General features: G+C 44.8%; 1 protein-coding gene across 2 annotated transcripts in view; it reads left to right on the forward strand.

Annotated features, from left to right (window-relative positions):
• Positions 1 to 19041, forward strand: part of LOC147444189 (coatomer subunit beta-1-like) — a 33167-nt gene extending 14126 nt beyond the window's left edge. For both annotated transcript variants that reach the window (XM_086526895.1, XM_086526896.1), the window contains 2 exons: positions 18403 to 18488; positions 18568 to 19041. In XM_086526895.1, the coding sequence (XP_086383021.1) occupies positions 18403 to 18488; positions 18568 to 18766 (285 nt within the window). In that variant the 3' untranslated portion in view covers positions 18767 to 19041. The remainder of the gene's footprint in view (positions 1 to 18402; positions 18489 to 18567) is intronic.
• Positions 19042 to 19563: the final 522 nt, after the last annotated feature.

A 19563-nucleotide genomic window follows, 5' to 3' on the forward strand; every position in this document is an offset into this window, starting at 1 on the left:
GGGTTAGGTGCAAACAAATGGACCTGTAAATTTTGCCACGAGGACTATGCAAGTGTGCTCAGTCGAGTGAGAGCGCACTTTTCACATACATCTGGGTATGGTATTGGTGCATGCAAAGACGTACCAAAGCTGATTTTTGATGAGCTGAAGACATGTAAGTCGAGGGTGACAGGTATCCCTCTTGTTGAACTTCCTGATTGGGAAAGTATTCATGATGCTTGTATGCATTCAAGCAGCAAGAGATCCTGCAATCAAGTTGATAGTGTCATTGATGATCCTATCCCAAATGTCGTTGAGGCTTCTAGCGTCCCCCCGGAGAAGAAAACCAATGTGGATCTTTTCAAGAAGGGGCATGTACAAGCAAGGATGCAGAAAGCTGCCATGAAGACAGCAACAAGTGAGATCACGAAGTTGTTTATTCAATGTGGCCTCTCCTTCAACATTTTACGAACACCTCAATGGAAGAAGACTATGCGTGCCATTTCTCGCATCGGTTGCGAGTGGGAGGGCCCCGCATATGAGACCATGCGCACGAAGGGTCTTCGAAAGGAGAAGGAAAATATGGAAAGGCAGCTAGTCACCTTAACACCTACTTGGGAGAAGTATGGCTGCACTATCTTATGTGATGGCTGTTTGGATGTGCGAAAGAGGCAAGTTTACAACATCTTAGTATCCTCATGCAAAGGAACTAAGTTTCTTCGTATGAAGGTATATAAGTTTCTTCGTGCCATTGATGCATCTACGCCTGGTCTTGTCATTTTCCCATAGTCTTGATCTTTTGATTGAAGATATTGGGAAGCTTGATTGGATCAACCAAACCTTTTCAGTTGCCAATAGCATGGTGAATTTTGTCACGAAGCAGCCGAAGATACTCAGCATATTCAGGGCACAAAGCGACTATGAGCTCATGTTAGATGTAAACCTTGAAGCCTCTTGTTCTTTGTGTCTGTCATGAAATCGTCAATGTCATGAATGTAGCTTCTGTCTTGGTTCTAATGATGAAAGTTAGTCCTATTCTCCCTCTTTCTCATGTCTAATTACACGAAACTTCTGTTTTGGCGTTTCTTTCTTGGACGAAACCGTTTTGAAACTCGTTTCGAACGAAACGTTTCGAAACTCCGTGGCAACTATGGTGCAAACAATGAAAGAACATGAACTTTCTTCTGACTCTGTGTACCCATGCAATAGACTCCACAATTCTTGCTAGTCTCCCCTGTCCACTAGCACCTCAATTTTAATGGTTGGAATTCTCTGATGAATTATGAGATGATTCCCTTGCTTCTTTGGAACTCTGATGAATTTTCAGCGGATTCCCTTGCTTCTTTGAAATTCTCTGATAAACTATTACCTGATTCCCTTGGTTCTTTCTTTTCCTTGGAGGACTCTTACCCCGTTGAGGTGGACATTGGCTTGTCCGTAGGATTGGTCAATGAGCCGGTATGCATACCACAACCTTCCTTGGCATGTCCCATAAGTGTGTGAATGGTGTCAGACTTCTTTTGCAGACAATATTTGTAAGGTGCAGCGGAAGTGAATCTTGAACTTTGCTCAAGATGAGTGCTCCGAACTGTGCTCAAGGTTCCTTTTACTTACGAAAGGGAGAGCCTTCCGTTCCTTTAGTGAGAGAGTGCAAGTGATCACAAACAAAGTGGATAAACACCGTGAATGAAGGTGCTCAGACTGAGAGATAGAGAGAGAAGAATACGACACCAGACAAGTTGTCAAACCCTCCTCCAAGGGCCCCTCTCTCGATGGCGAGAGAAGTCTATGCTATTGATTGCACAAATCTGGTACAAGATGCTGATGCAAGTTCGTGAGGCTATGATGCAACGGGTATCTAGGTTGGAGATGACGGCGACGACGACGACGACGATGGCTAGCTGAATTTGCTATCTTCGGGCTTTGCTTTATCTGCTGAAAACGCTGGATCTACTACTGAATATGCTGCTGAAAAACGCTGAATCTGGCTGTCCAAAAACGCCAGGGCAAGGCTGTCAAATGCTGATCTGCTGGTTGTCAAAAGCTCTGGTTTGCTGGCTGTCAGAAACGCTGGGTTGCTGGTGATTGTCAAGGCTGAAAAACGCCAGCAAGCAGGGCTGAGAAACGCTGTCCACGGCTGAAAAACGTTGTCAAGCCAGGGCTGATCTGTTGCGGAAATGGCTGCTGAAAACGCTGGCTTTACTTGATGGAAAACGCAAGGGCTTTGCAAGGGTTCTTGCTTGAGAAGTCTCCTAGAGGTGCCTGTTGCAAGTGATTGCCTGTGCACTTCCTTCTTCTTTTGCCAGAATGCACTAGCGCTAGGTTTCTTATATACAAGCTTCGTTGAATTGCCCTACCCAGTTTCCCAACAAAAGCAGATGTTTGGAAATGATGTTTGAGAATCCTTGTTCAAACTTCACACTCATGGCCCGGACCCTTGTGGTTATTTAACGGGGGGGGGGGGAGTATTGTTGTTGTGTTATTGAAGTGCTAAAATTTGTTCAATCTATTCTTTTCCGTTGGCATGTTGTGCCCGTATCGTGACACGAGTGATGACGAAAGAACCAGAGATTGGGAAAGAACAAGAAGAAGGCCAAGAAAAGCGCATCCTGACACTTTTCTGGCAGTTCTAATGAGGATTCATCCTCTTCTGAGAGTTCGGACTCCAATGACCATATGTTACACTGAAAAAGGAAGTACTTTTACAGAGCCAACCGATATGATTTTCTTGAAGACAAGGGTAAAAAGACCAAGGAATTGAAAGAGGGTGGACAAGCAGTAAAGTTTGAAACCTTTTCATTGTTTCGAGATGCTCCTAAGGCTTTAGCTTTATTCAACAGTTTGACATAGCATTTTCTGGAGGTCGCTATACAGAGCACTCCAAGATTAGACGGGGAACATCCTTTTTGAAAGGCAATACACGGATGTGGTGGTCCACTGTTCTGTTAAGAAAAGAAGCACCGACAAAGTGGCTGAAGTTTAAGAGACTTATTTCTTCGTGGCTCACTCAAGAATACGAACGAGACGTTGATTACTAACTGGAATCATCTTCGGATGGTGAAGGCAAAAACTTTGGATACTTATTGTGGGAGATTTTGGGATGTTTTTCTACTTGCTTCATCCTTTAAGAAGAGCAGTTTCAAGCAGCAAATCGAGCGATTGTACTGTGGACTGTCCAAAGAGATACGAGACTACTCCTTGTTACAGAAATCTGAGTCCATCCAGCAGTTGATGGGGCTTGCTAAGCAAGGCTTTGCTATGCATTCGGGTAACTTGACTTATCCAGCAGATGAACCTTCAACAAGTCAGTGTCTGATTGATGGATTTGAATTTCCGGAAATGATTACTCACACATGATTGTGTTTGAGTGTAGATGGAATGATTGACGAAATGATTGCAGCATTTTGGTCTCGAGAAATCTATGGACATGATCGCAATATAGGATTAGCTAATTCGACATCACTAAGGTCCGGTGAGGATCTAGATGCGATTGCTAAATACGTTGCCAAGAATCATGGTCCTAGATCAGCATGAATTCTATGTGATATGATTTAAATGTGATGTGACTACCGTCTGTGTACCAGTGCTAGATTTGTGTTGTCTTGTGCATTTGGTACTTAGAATCAGTGTCTATTGAATTGGTTTATGGCTTATGTTTGATTCTGCAGGTGTAATGTAACCGGCCTGTACTTTCAAAAAGGGCGGTAGACTCTAGACTTAAACCTTATTTGCTTTCACCCATTTAATTTGTCGCCCACTTTACCTGTACTTTCAAGACACAACAAAGGGGAGAGGGATACAGGTTGCTAGATTGCACCTGTATGAGTAGACCGACACCAGATTGGCCCCTAACTTAGGCGCCCCTTTCGGTATTTCTTTATTGTTTAAAAGAGGGAATAAACGCTGTGGTTCCCTACAAGCTGCCCCGCACAAACTTGGCTGAATTCCAACTGTTTCGGCCCGATTTCGGCAGCATAACTGTACTAGGACCCTTCACAGTCAGTATTCCCACGCATTGAATGACTTTCCCGACGCATACGGGCACTTTGCAAAACCTGGTGAAAATCTGCAGCACGCTGAATTCTCTGTTTTCAGCCCCGAAAATGCGCTAGATCACTTGTACAGCGGTCCCCTCGCATCCCCGAACCTCGTGGGGGTATTAGGGACCATTTAGGGCCAAAACCCTAATCCTGCAAAAATACACAGCAAGCTTTCGGGCTCTGTTTCGCGTGCCGGTCGCATCTGTAGCAAGTCCTCGAGCTCTCGCACCTGTAGGGCTACTTGCCCTCCGAATTCACCTGTACTTGCGGGGGATTAGCCGCTAGCTAATCCAGTACCTGTGCAAGAGGCTCTTGCCTCGGCAATCGCGCATGAACCCACACAAGTGTACATTGGTCAATTGAAAAGCCGACTAGTGGGGCATAACATACTGCCATAGGGGAGAGAGAGAGCAGTGTGTAGCGTGCAGGGCATCACTCCTGGCACCGCACTGTACATAGGAGGGAAAGCAAGCACTCCATAGCTCTTAACCTGTGACAAAATCCGCAAATGAGCCCTTCTCCTCTCTAAAATCAGCGCCCCCTTCTCTTGCATGAGGAAAGTGCACAAAATTGTGCCACTTGGTACATTTCCAAGCCATTTCCCGTTTCGGGGTTGTCGCCTAAAAATCTCCTGACCGGTTGCCCAGTTGACTTCGCGGCAGAGTTATAAAATGTTCCCCTAGTCATACCGGAGGTAATGACGCAAATACATTTTTAGGTCCCAAAATAGCAGTTCCCTAAATTTTAGGAGATGCTGCCATTGTATCTTTCTAGGTCATCCGACCCCCTTTGTACACTGCAGCCACACCCAAAACTGAAATGTAGCCTCTGTAGCAAAGGATTCCACTTTGGCTAGTCAATGACCCCACTTTGGCTAACCATAGTCCTTGTCCAACCTTAGTGCTCTCTTGCCCTCAAGCCTGGACTCCCTCTGGACAGTTCCACACTAGCTATGCAATGCAGGGCAGTTAGATTTCCCGAGGGGTGTTTCCAAAAAGTGAAAGTAAATAGATAATAAGAAAGAAATCAACAGAAAGGATAGATAGTAGTCACACGCTGGTGACATACCCCCCTCTTGAAATCTCATACGTCCTCGTTTGTATCTATGTCGTACATGCTCACAGTCAACACTGATGTATTCAACACCTGACGACACATGTACGACACATACATGCTCATTGTCAACCCTGGTGTATTCAACACCTCGTCGATCCATGTATTTCTTGCGTGTGAACCCTGTCCCAATGACATAGTGGTAGCTTAGCACTCTGCCATTGCTTTGAGTCACTAACTTTCCAATGACAAAATGGTAGCCATACATTTTGCCACTGTCTTATAGTACACGTTGGGCCCTGTAACACTTTCGAGCATACCCAAACCGACAGTTTAAGAATGCAGTTACACATGTAGCCTTTAATAGAAGCAATTACTGTATCCTTGACAAACTGACAAGAAATACTCACTTCTATAGCACTAACCAAACTTTTGGACATTCCATAAGAGCAATTGCCAAACTGACAATCTGTATAGCTCTAACATTCATGTAACATGTATTTGATTTGAGCTCACTTTAAATACCATGTACATCATTTGTTTCAGAAGCCATTGTCACATTGACAATCCATGTAGCTTTGAAACTCAAGGGGTCAAGGTAGGTTGCAAATCGAAGGCTTCAAGGTAAAGTGATAACACAGTTGGTGACTCTGCAAGTTCACCTTCTTCCATCCACTTAGCATCCATTGGCGGATAGTTTCTGAACTTTACCAAGTAGCGCCTAGCAACCTTGCCTTTCACTTTTCTTTCCGTATGTGCCAAAATCTGTTCGGGGACCAAGATCTCGTCAAGTTCCTCGACTTCCGGCTGATCTTCAACTGGCATATCTTTTGGCACATCACCCACATAGGGTCTGAGAAGACTCACATGAAATGCATTGTGAATCTTCCACCCACATAGGGTCTGAGAAGACTCACTTGAAATGCATTGTGAATCTTCCAACTGTCAGGCAATTTCAGCCTATATGCAACATCACTGATTATGTCGCACACTTGAAAAGGCCCATAGTAACGCATGTTGAGCTTTGGAAACAGTGTTTCCTTGCCCTTCATCTTCTTTAACCTTGCCTTTTCAAAGCGTAAAAGCACCCAATCACCAAGTGAATATACCACTTCACGACGGTGACGATCAACTGCTTTCTTTTGCTTTGCCTGAGTCTTTTCTAAGGCCACTTTGACCTTCTTGTACATTTCATCCATGTCTTGAACATACTTATTTGCTTCAAATATCTTGTCCTTTGTATGCAGTATGGGAGGAACTTTCTTGCCACCTTCAACTATCTCAAAAGGTGCCTTGCCAGTTGATGAATGCACTGTATTATTGTATGCATACTCCACCAATGGCAAATACTGCTCCCACTTTCCTTTATGCTCTGACACATAGCACTTCAGCAGATCTAGGACAATAGAATTTGGCTCTTCTGACTGCCCATTTGTTTGAGGATGAAATGACGAAGAGAATTTGAGCGTTGTGCCCATATTCTCAAACAAGCCTCTCCAGAACAAACTTGTCATTCGTGGATCGCGGTCGCTAACAATCGACTGTGGCATGCCATGATACTTGAAAATATTGCTCATAAACAAGCGTGCCATCTGATTTGGCTTTATCTTTTTCCTGACAGGAATAAAATGAGCCTGCTTGCTGAATCTGCAAATGATGGTCCAAATACCATCGTTTTGTCACAAAACGGGAGCGTACACGAGCACTTAGAAATCTGAAAAAATAAAATACTTTGCAAAAGGGAGAGAAGGGAGAAGATCGACACAGTATTGGGGACCAGAAGATGGGCTGGTCCCCCCCCCCCCCCCCGTTAAGAGTATTCTTTATTCATGGAGAATTCTTATACAAGCACGAGAACCCGAGGAAACCCCTCCGTTCTGTAATCTTAGACCCGAAGGTCGTGCTTTCCCGTGAAGGGCTTGGGCGCAAGGCCGTTCCTTTCCGTAAGGGACTTAGGCGCGAAGCCGTACTTTCCCGTAAGGGACTTTGGCGTAAAGCCGTACTTCCTGTGAAGGGCTTTCCCGTAAGAGGGGAGATTCCTGCAAAACAAACCACACAAAGCAATAATTCTCAATGTGTATCAACACTGTATACCTGTCGCTCCTTACTCGGAAAAGCGACCTCCATACTTAGTCGTCACACGAACACTTACAGTTTCCGTCGCCAGTCTGTACTCCAGAATCCCAGCGCTAGTAGTTTCTGCTGCTCCCGGCCTGTTGTAGAAACTGAACGTTGGCTGCTACTTTATAGGGTCTGGCACCCGACGGGAATAGAGCCGAAAAAGCAGAACTTGGTGCCCCCTAGAGAGAGGAGAGAGAGAGATTGCAAATTCAGCCCCCTTGCGTAGCTTTCTAGCGTTGGCTTATTTTTAAGAAGAGAGCCTTGATTTATTTTATTAATAAAAGGGCTGGTCACTTAAAAGTGACCGGCCACTTTATAAAATAAAGTGTGAACCTGTTCAAACTTTAAAAACTTACTTCAGTTAGTGAAAACAATGCTACACGAACACATTCCAGGTGTCCCCGGGTGCAGGACACGGCACAGATGCAATGCAGACACAGACTCCTCGCGGGAAAACATCTGTCCTCCCGCGAATGTTCCTGCTTTTCGTAAAAAGCTTCATTGAACCCATCTTTATTCTTGTGCTTGCGTTCTTACGCGTATTTTCTTACCCAGTTCGGATTTCCTCCTTAGCCTACGGGATGCCCCCTTACTGATGCACCCGTTACCCATCATGTGACGCATCAGGGGCACTCATAACCCGGCCCTTTCCACCGAACTTACGGAAACTCCTTCGCGATGTTTACCGTCATCCATCAAATGACACATCAGAGTTGTCCGTTCTTGATGGCAATTCTTGTAGCTACAATCTTTTAAGAGTTCTTAGTGCACACAATAAAATATCCTTAAAAAAAGAGATTAATCATTAAAAATAAGAAAATAGTCCAATTAGCAACAATTTCTTGTCTGCGTTCTCGGAAGATCAAAGATAAAATCCATAGCAATACTTTTCCATGGTTTATCTGGAATAGGTAGTGGTTGCAATAACCCTGGTGCCTTTTGCCTGTCAAACTTGACCTTCTGGCAAATTAGGCATTCTCGCACAAAGGCATCCACATCTCTTCTCAATGTAGGCCAATAGAAGAATGTCTCAACCGCTTTAACTGTAGCATCGATACCACGATGCCCTGCATACGGTGGGACATGACTCTCTTCCATAACTTTGCGTCGCAATGGCTTTGTGACACACAATCTGCCATGCATCATCATGAACCCATCTTTGAGAAGATAGTGTTCATGACGTTGTCCATCCATTAGCTGCTCGAAGACCCTTGCAAAATCTTCATCATTTGCATACTGTTCTCTCATATCAAGTTCATGATGATAAGGAATTGACACAGCTGAAATTTGTGGCTTCCTTGACAAGGCATCAACCACAACGTTCTCCTTGCCTTCCACATGCACAATCTGAAAATGGAACATGGACAAGATATTTGCCTAATCACATATGCTTCTCAGATAACTTTGTCTGTGTCAAGAAGTATCGCAAGGTCTGATGGTCCGTTTGAACAACCAAATCTGCACCTAGCAGGTAGTGTTTCCAACTTAAGAGCGCATGAATCACAGCCAATAACTCTTTCTCATAGACCTGCATGGTCATCTCTGGCCCTTGCAAAATTCTGCTCTCATAGGCTACTACCCTGCCATCTTGCATTAGCACTGCACCAATGCTACTACCACAGGCGTCACACTGGACCACAAATGACTTTCTTAGATCTGGCAACACAATGACTGGATCTGAAGTCATCTTTTCCTTTAAGAGATTAAAAGCTGAAATCTCTTTCTGTGTCCATCTAAAGGTGACTGCCTTCTTTTGAAGAGCATGTAAAGGTGAAGCAATCTCAGCGAAATTTCGGATAAACCTTCTGTAATAGGAGCATAGTCCCAAGAAACTTCGGACATCGTGCACCGTCTTCAAATCTGGCCATGACTTGATCGCTTCAACTTTTGCAGGATCCATTCTGACACCATCCTTTGAGACAATGTGTCCCAGAAAGTGAATCTCTTCCAAAAAAAACTCACTTTTCTTTGCATTGATGAGCAACCTATGACTGCGTAGCTCTTTGAACACAATGGCCAAGTGATGCCTATGCTCCTCTTCATTCTTTGAGTAGACTATCATGTCATCATAGAATGTACCAACAAACTGCTGGTGTGGACGGAAAATTCTGTCCATCATCCTATTGAACGTAGCAGGAGCATTTGTGAGACCAAAGGGCATCACTAAAAATTCGTAAAGGCCAAACGTCGTTCTAAAAGCAGTCTTGTGCACATCCTCTGATCTAATGCGGATCTGATGGTACCCACTCTTTAGATCTATCCTGCTAAACATAGCTGCTCCTGCTAATTTGTCTAGAATATCATCAATTCTAGGTATAGGGAACCTATTCTTGATGGTATTCTTGTTCAGTGCACGGTAGTTGATGCACATACGCCATGAGCCATCCTTTTTCTACACCAACAACACTGGAGAACAGAATGGGGATGAATTGGGCTGAATCAGCCCCTTTTCTAACAACTCCTGTACTTGGCCCATTATCTCTTTCTGCTGAGCCGCACTAACCCTGTACGGAGGCTTATTTGGTGGGCTATTGCCTGGCACCAAATCTATCGCATGGTCCTCGGGTCTCTCTGGCGGTAATTGAGACGGTAATGAATCAAAAAAACAGTCACTATACTGTTGTAAAAACATTGACCTTTCTTTATCTAGCACAGATAAATTTGATTCATCACAATCTGACACTTCACGTGCAAAAACCAAGTACGCAGAAAGATGCTTTTTCATTACAGAAGTAATAGCAGAAGCTGATACAGTGGGAATAGACTCCCCTTTAAGCTTTACATCCAGGATGTGAGTCTTTCCCCTGCTCTGTACAGTATCTTTTTGTTGTAGGCATCCATGATTCCCTGTACACGAAATAACCAAGGAATACCTAACAACTAATCACATCCGTCCAGTGGCATGATGTAAAATTCTTCAGCATCTACATAGGATTGGATATGTAGGCGCAACTTTCCGATGATGGGTGTCACAGCCTCTGTATGGCCAGGACATGCCAAACTTGCCTGTGCTGTATACTTCATCTCTTCAGGTCTGATTTCCAACTTTGAAGCCAATTATGGGGAAATGAAGTTGGCTTTGGCACCTGGATCAAAGAAGATAAGCACTGTTTGATCCCTGACCTTTCCCCATGCTCTGCAAAGCTCACTTGTATCTGAATTTGGCTTGTCGCCCACCATATCTGGCACTAGACCAGCCATGGGCTTCTTTCCTTTCTTGTCTTCCTTGTCTTCAGAACAGCTGGCCTTTTCTTTGTAGGACAATTGTAAGCAATGTGGCCAGGCTGCTCAGGCTGCTCACAGATGAAGCATTTGTTCTCTGACCTCAGGACCTTCTTTTGCTCTTCTGACTTGCGAGGAAAACGTCTTTTACATTTCTTTGCTGGTCCCTTTTCTGATTCAGCGGTAGCTTTGGCTTTCCCTGCGTTGGCTGGCTCCTGAGTCACTTTCGGAGCCTCCTTGGGAACATACTTCTTCGCTGAATTTTTCTTGGCTGATCCTTCCTTGACGCCAGTATTGAATTCACAATCTTCTCCCTTGAGCAAACCATTGCCAGTGTTTGCCACCTCGATGAGCTGCGTCAAAGTAGTGACTTTGGTCTTCGTGCAGTACTTTCTCAATCCTTTGGGTAGGCCACAACAATATTTTTCAATATGTTCTGTCAATGGCACAAACCTATAGGAAGTTACTGGAAGTAGAGCTTTCCAAAACTTCCGATTGTAGTCATCCAGATTCTTGCAAGTAGCAGCATTAAGCTGGTGCCATTCTGTCATGACATTTGCTTCAAAGTCATCAAATAACCATGTTGCTGCAAAAATTTGCTTGAAGTAAATCCATGTGGACGGAGCTTGCCCTTGAAGCAATAAAGTTGTCCACCATTGTCCCGCATTCCCTGTCAAGAAAGTGGCTGCCTTGCGGACCTTTGAAGCCTCTGTAAAGTTTCCCCCTGTATAGGCCTTGTCAAACTGTTGGAGAAATGAGAGAGCCTTCTTCCTGTCATCAACCCTGTAAAGGTCGTGAATGTCACACCTTTGCCACCTTCTTTGTATGGAGTTGGCCTCTCCAGCGGCGTTAAGTTGTCATATGGAAGTGACTAAAACATGGGAACACTGTTAGGGTTCATTTGTGTTCCCTGACCGCAATTAAGTTGACCTGGAAATGCCATATTTGGCTGCTGATTTGTAATTTCAGCCATACCAAAATTTACCTGTGGTATCCCAAATTGGCCCTGAGTGCTTTGAAACCATGGTAGCATGCCCGTAACACCATACATGGGGTTAGGCATCATCGTTTGAGCACCCCCGAATACTGTTCTTGGCGTGTAAAACTGATTTCCAGGTGCATGACCATCCATGCTCTGGAATACCGATCCACCTCCAAAATAGCCAAGGTGTACTGAAGGTGGTGGGAAGACCTGTTGCATAGCCTGTAGGTTGCTTCCCTGCCCATTAGAGCCAGCTATAGGCTGCTGAAAGGTGGCAGGCTGAATTGGTACAGCTTCTCAGCCACCTGTTCTTGCACCTTAGGCACGGGTTGTGGAGACTGCATGTTCTCTGTCAAGTGTACAGGTGTTTCCATTGACTGTGTAGTATGAATCACGTGTGCTTGAGCCTTAACAGGCTTCTGAATACGATCCAGTGACCCAACTTGCTGAGACGGAAGAGGAGGTTGCAGAAAGGCTAAAAACCTCGGGTTCTGCATTACTTGTGTGAACATAGCCACAGCAGTAGCCATTTGGGTCCTGAATATATCATCATCTGTCTGTGGTGGTCTTGAAGACTCACCCACTTCATATGTCTGTTGACCCTGTGAAGAGGAAACCTCTTCAGTCACATCATCTGGTCTGTCAGCCTTAATTGCAATTCCCTGTGTCTGGTCTATGATCCCCTGTGTCTTCAAGCCCAAACTGACCAAGGCTCACTTCTATGGGAAAAAGTGATTTGATCTCGGGGATGGAACCATGTAACCGGCTTGTACTTTCAAAAACTCTAGACTTAAACCTTATTTGCTTTCACCCATTTAATTTGTCTCCCACTTTACCTGTACTTTCAAGACACAACGATGGGGAGAGGGATACAGGCTGCTAGATTGCACCTGTATGAGTAGACTGACACCATATTGGCCCCTAACTTAGGCGCCCGTTTCGGTATTTCTTTATTGTTTAAAAGAGGGAATAAACACTGTGGTTCCCTACAAGCTGCCCCGCACAAACTTGGCTGAATTCCAACTGTTCGGGCCCGATTTCGGCAGCATAACTGTACTAGGACCCTTCACAGTCAGTATTCCCACGCATTGAATGACTTTCCCGATGCATACGGGCACTTTGCAAAACCTGGCGAGAATCTGCAGCACGCTGAATTCTCTGTTTTCAGCTCCGAAAATGCGCCAGATCACCTGTACAGCGGTCCCCTCGGGTCCCCGAACCTCCTGGGGGTATTAGGGACCGTTTAGGGCCAAAACCCTAAACCTGCAAAAATACACAGGCTTTCGGGCTCCGTTTCGTGTGCCGGTTGCATCCGTAGCAAGTCCTCGAGCTCCCACACCTGTAGGGCTACTTGCCCTTTGAATCAGACGAGATTTTTGGCGTGAAACCTCTCCGAATTCACCTGTACCTGCGGGGGATTAGCCGCTAGCTAATCCAGTACCTGTGCAAGAGGCTCTTGCCTCGGCAATCGCGCATGAACCCACACAAGTGTACATTGGTCAATTGAAAAGCCGACTGGTGGGGCATAACATACTGCCATAGGGGAGAGAGAGAGCAGTGCGTAGCGTGCAGGGCATCGCTCTTTGCACCGCACTGTACATAGGAGGGAAAGCAAGCACTCCATAGCTCTTAACCTGTGACAAAATCTACAAATGAGCCCTTCTCCTCTCTAAAATCAGCGCCCCTTCTCTTGCATGAGGAAAGTGCACAGAATTGTGCCACTTGGCACATTTACAAGCCATTTCCCGTTTCGGGGTTGCTGCCTAAAAATCTCCTGACCGGTTACCCAGTTGACTTCGCGGTAGAGTTATAAAATGTTTCCCCAGTCATACCGGAGGTAATGACGCAAACACATTTTTAGGTCCCAAAATAGCAGTTCCCTAAATTTTAGGAGATGTTGCCATTGTATCTTTCTAGGTCATCCGACCCCCTTTGTACACTGCAGCCACACCCAGAACTGAAATGTAGCCTCTGTAGCAAAGGATTCCACTTTGGCTAGTCAATGACCCCACTTTGGCTAACCATAGTCCTTGTCCAACCTTAGTGCTCTCTTGTCCTCAGGCCTGGACTCCCTCTGGACAGTTCCACACTAGCTATGCAATGCAGGGCAGTTAGATTTCTCGAGGGGTGTTTCCAAAAAGTGAAAGTAAATAGATAATAAGAAAGAAATCAACAAAAAGGATAGATAGTAGTCACACGTTGGTGACATGTAATCAAGGGTGATTACAATTCTTTCAAATGGGGGGTGTCACAAAGTGTTGACGTCGCATGACCACCAGCTCGTGATGTGCACATCAACAGTATGGATTTTCTTGAAATTTGTGTTGGTATGTTGACGTGGCAGGTTGTAGGACAGACCCGCGATTTGCGTTGACAGGTGCCACATGGCGAGCAATACGCAAATTGTGCTGATTACTTTTGGGGACAAATTTTAGACTAGATGCCTTTTGGGATTGACTGATTTTGAGTTTAATTGCTTTTGGGGCTCTGCTTTTGGGCATCCCTTGTAAGAATAAATAGACCCTTAGGGGCCTCACTTTGTAGAGCATCTGGACGAAGAGTATGAGAGCAGAGGTCCCGTTGCTGTTGTACTTTGCTCAAGCATTAATATTAAAATAAATACAGAAAGGGGTGCTAGCTTTTGGGGCCAGTACCTCTGGGCATGGAACTACGTCGGGCCCTGTCGACTCAAATTTTAAAGTTGTGAAGTATTTTAAGTGATTCTCTGGTGTGTCATGTCGGCTTTTCGACTTGGGGTGTCCCAAGTCTGTAACATTATCTTTTTAGGGTTTTAGGCCACTCGGACAGTGCACCATAAGTTGGTCTGGTTAGGTTTTTAAAACCGTTAACCCCTTTAGGCCTCTCGGCCATATTTGCAAGTTCTTTGTGGGTTAGAGTTAAAGTTAAAACCCTAACCCTTTGTCGTCTCGGCCATTTCGTAAGGTTGGGCATGGCACGTCACCAACTTGTGACATTCCTCTTCTTGAAAGAATTGTAATTGTCCTCGATTACACGTGCAAACAGCGAAGGAACAGGAACTTTCTTCTGACTCTGTGTACCCATGCACTAGACTCCACAATTCTTGCTAGTCTCCCCTTTCCACTAGCACCTCAATTTTAATGGTTGGAATTCTCTGATGAATCATGAGCTGATTCCCTTGCTTCTTTGGAACTCTGATGAATTTTCAGCTGATTCCCTTGCTTCTTTGAAATTCTCTGATAAACTATTACCCAGTTCCCTTGGTTCTTTCTTTTCCTTGGAGACTCTTACCCCGTTGAGGTGGACACTCGCTTGTCCGTAGGATTGGTCAATGAGCCGGTATGCATATCACAACCTTCCTTGGCATGTCCCATAAGTGTGTGAATGGTGTCAGACTTCTTTTGCAGACAATATTTGTAAGGTGCAGCGGAAGCGAATCTTGAACTTTGCTCAAGATGAGTGCTCCGAACTGTGCTCAAGGTTCCTTTTACTTACGAAAGGGAGAGCCTTCCGTTCCTTTAGTGAGAGAGTGCAAGTGATCACAAACAAAGTGGATAAACACCGTGAATGAAGGTGCTCAGACTGAGAGATAGAGAGAGAAGAATACGACACCAGACAAGTTGTCAAACCCTCCTCCAAGGGCCCCTCTCTCGATGGCGAGAGAAGTCTATGCTATTGATTGCACAAATCTGGTACAAGATGCTGATGCAAGTTCGTGAGGCTATGATGCAACGGGTATCTAGGTTGGAGATGACGGCGACGACGACGACGGCTTGCTGAATTTGCTATCTTCGGGCTTTTCTTTATTTGTTGAAACCGCTGGATCTACTGCTGAATATGCTGCTGAAAAACGCTGAATCGGGCTGTCCAAAAACGCCAGGGCAAGGCTGTCAAACGCTGATCTGCTGGTAGTCAAAAGCGCTGGTTTACTGGCTGTCAGAAACGCTGGGTTGCTGGTGATTGTCAAGGCTGAAAAATGCCAGCAAGCAGGGCTATAAAACGCTGTCCAACGGCTGAAAAACGTTGGCAAGCCAGGGCTGATCTGTTGCGGAAATGGCTGCTGAAAACGCTGGCTTTACCTGATGGAAAATGCAAGGGCTTTGCAAGGGTTCTTGCTTGAGAAGTCTCCTAGAGGTGCTTGTTGCAAGTGATTGCCTGTGCACTTCCTTCTTCTTCTGCCAGAATGCACTAGCGCTAGGTGTCTTATATACAAGCTTCGCTGAATTGCCCTACCCAGTTTCTCAACAAAAGTCACTCAAAAATAATAAGTGAAAAATTGCTAAAATAGGGAAAATTGGTTTTCTGCACTGTAAAATGCTCCTGATGGAATCTGATGGTAATGTTGATGATCATGCTGTGTGCAACCAGAGGATATGCATCTACTCTAAGTGCCTGGTCATGCACGGTCTGCGAACAGACTCACAAAAGTGCCAAAACACTTCCTAAGCTAGGCTAACTGAACCCTTGTCATGAAGTAGCTTGTTCACATGCACATAGGGTTAGATGTGCACATGACAATATCCCAAAATCTCTGGCAATATTTATTCAAAGTGTCTTCCTTATTCATTCTCAAATAATGGCAAGCTATGATGACTGCTTGACTGCTTGACCCCCATCCTTGAACTCCTTGGTCTTCTTGTTTTTGGTCTCACTATTTGAATTGTCATCCTCGAAACGACACGCTGCTTGGATCTGCTTACCAGCTCGAAAGGTGATTTCCGACCCAAATAACTAGGGAAATCCGTCGATTCTTCTTCTGAGAGTGCTTTAAGCTTTTCATCAACTGCTTTGTCTTCTTTTCAAGAGCTTTATCAAACGCTTTCTGCGAATACTGTTTTTACTCTTTTGCCCTTGGCTTTTCTTTCTGCTTCATTACCGACTTGAGTAGAATTGATAGCCTCTCGCCATCTATAGTGAATCTAATTTTTCAAGCGATTCACATATTTTGGGGCTTTGGAGTCCTTGATCAACCTTTTCATACACGTATCTACCTGCAGTTGACGTTTGTACTCCTTGCATTTATAGGTCTTTTAGCCATTTGCCCTACCTACTTTTAATAAATGTCATGTCACTCATTAATAAATTACTTGACTCTTCATATGCCTATATGCTTAAGTGATTTAATTGTGCAAGTGAGGGTATGCAACTATGTCGGGGAAAACGCGGGCTGATAGCTGCCCAAGCGCCGGTACTGCTGAGAGGCTCTTTTACTGCTCCTCTGCCTTCTACTGGCGCTCACAGGACTGCATTTATAGATTTTTTAGCCATTTGCCCTACCTACTTTTAATAAATGTAATGTCAAAGTCACTCATTAATAAATGACTTAAGTGACTGTTCATGTGCCTATATGCTCAAGTGACTTAACTGTGCAAGTGAGGGTATGCAACTATGACATGCTTGGGCATGCACGTCTTGCTAGAGGCTCACAAGGGTGCCAGGCTAGGTCCTAAGCTATGACTGATGCTAGACTGTAGCGAAGGCTTGTCGACGTGGCGCAAGTGTAGTGCGCATGTGACACTTGTTTCCCAGTTACTTTCTCCTTTCCATCTCTTTCGGTACACCTTTGAGGCTGTCTTACTTTGCGTAGCTTCTCGGTGGGGCCTGGTTACCAGGCTCATTGGCTGCGAAGTTTGGTTCGCTACAAGTGTAAGTGTATTCTTTTGGTTATACCCATTTTCTAGGCATAGCTCGACTCAGAGTTAGGAAGGAGTGGTGTGTATCTATGGACCTCATGAGACAGCTGAGGTTTGGCAGCAGATTGTGGATGCTTTGCCTATTGTGGATTCATGGATTGTTGGGGGCGATTTCAACAATATAGAGATCTCTGAGGATTGGCAGACAGTCATACTGCCTTCTTTGCCATCTATTGCGCTACGTGAGAGGGATACTTGGCACAGATTTCTTTTTGCAGTTTCTGGTACAGACGCCTGGCATTTTCCATCCTTGATGCTTGCTAGAATGTATACGTAGATTCTACATTGGCTCCTCGTCAGCATCTCAAGGTGGGATAGTTACAATTTGGCCCGCTACAGTGCTATCTAATCAGGTCCCAGCTTCTTTGCATTTGAGATTTCAGACTAGCTCTATGCCTAGACGATGTTTGATCGCTTGCTAGTTGTACAGATCCAGGGACTCATTTGGCTGCATGCATTACTGCATGTTCTGAGGCTTGCAAACAAGCGATTGGGATGGCGGTGAGCTGTATTCCACAAGGAGAGAGCTCTATGGCATTCGGGCCTCGGCACTGTTAGCATGTAGCATAGCATTAGTATGATGCGCGGTTACAGTCCCGTGTTAGCCGGAATTGCAGAGCATGTACACAGCTAACCGAGTCTAATATTGCAGGTACTTGACACGAGGGTAACTGATGGTGACTTAGCACAATTGTTAGACCTCACTTTAGGACCGTTGGGGTAGCACTTTTGAACCATCAGAAGTAGCAGAAACAGTAGCCAAGTGACCTCTTACCAGCCACCAAGTAGACCCTTTACCTTGCGTTTTCTTACATGCAGGCATCTTCTCTCTTGGGCAATTATAGCAGCTTCTGCGCTGGCAGTATTCAGCCCTTTTGTCTCCAGACCACCAGCACATCTGAGTGATCTAGCTGCCGAGGGCGAGGGAACAAGCGATTATTCAGCCTCAAGCAATAACATCAAGAATAGTTTCTAGTGAGAGGAGGAGAGCAGCTTGGCCTGTAAACAAGTAAGCTATTGTGATAGAAGTAACTCAAAAGAGGCACTTCTTTGCAATGAAACTGAGCTATATGTAAATTGTGATGGCATGAGGGGTTCCAGCTGGCCTCCCGAAGCCTCAAAGCAATGAGGCTGAGGATGTGAGTAGCGTAGGCACCTTGCACAGAGGTGCCTCTTCGAAGGGGGAAGAGAGCTCTCTTATATAGTCACACAGGGGAGGTAGCCAGAATAGGGGGGGCGCCTACAAAGGGGGAGAGAGAGAGAGGATTGATTTGCTAAGAAGTTGTTCTTTGCGTTTGTCGTAAATATCACATCTCACTTTTTGTTTATATAGGTTGCCGTCAACACCAACATACAGGATGAAAAGGAGTTCCTCAACCACATTGTCACATCGACAAACATGAAGTGTCTGACACCTCCGTAAGTATTTCTGACTTCATGGTGTGCTGATATGGTAATCTTCTTCTTCTTATATTTGGTTGCCTTTTTGATACTGTAGTTCTGCTCTCGATGGAGATTGTGGATATCTGGCGGCCAATCTTTATGCTAAAAGCGTTTTTGGTGAAGATGCGCTGGTTAATATTAGCTTGGAGAAGCAATCTGATGGAAAGTTGACAGGTTTCATCAGAATTCGTAGTAAAACACAAGGCATTGCCTTGAGCCTGGGTGACAAGATTACACTAAAACAGAAGAAGTGAATGCTGCGACCGCCTGATTAGAAACCAGGTCTTAATTTTGCATTTATTGTATGTCCCACGTTTGAGCCTAGGGCAGCTACCTTCACTTTCCAGAAAGACCTGCCTGTGGTGTCTCACAGGCCTAATTGAGGATCTCCTTTTTCTTATCTTTTGTTCTTATTAGCGATGTTGATAGGGCGAGCAAGGTTTGGCGTCATTTCCAGATCCTTCCCCTTCTGTAAGAGGACGTGGCAGCCAATGTTCTTTAATTTTATTTTTCCTCTTGTTTGATTGCATGGAGGTTTTAAATCCAGTTTTATGGACTCTCTACTGCCTTTTGGCATTTGGGTAGAAGTGCCTAATTTTGTAGGGAATTATGCCATGCAGAGAGAGTGTATGTATGTGTTTGAGAGAGAGAGAGAGAGAGAGAGAGAGAGAGAGAGAGAGATCTTTTTCGTCACGATCACGGAATTGTGCACCCCCAGTGGTTGATTTTGCATTTATCATACAGACCACCTTGATGTTTTACATAGCCTACACATTGTCACTCCTCCTTTGTACTTCCTCTGGGGTGATAGGCCATCGAGTATCTCCGGAGGTTTCTTTTGTACTGCCCCATTTCTCGAAAACACAGAGAGAGAGAGAGAGAGAGAGAGAGAGAGAGAGAGAGAGAGAGAGAGAGAGAGAGAGAGAGATTTTTGGTGTCTATGAAAGATAAAATGGCTCAAAACACAATCAATAATACGAGATGCCTATGGCTTATGATTATGTTGAGAGATGTGATGGTGAGATGGGTGGTGATTGATGTTACCACCTTT

This window comes from Adiantum capillus-veneris, chromosome 13 (genome assembly GCF_014529385.1).
Source record: "Adiantum capillus-veneris isolate H3 chromosome 13, ASM1452938v2, whole genome shotgun sequence".
NCBI classification, from domain to species: Eukaryota; Viridiplantae; Streptophyta; class Polypodiopsida; order Polypodiales; family Pteridaceae; genus Adiantum; species Adiantum capillus-veneris.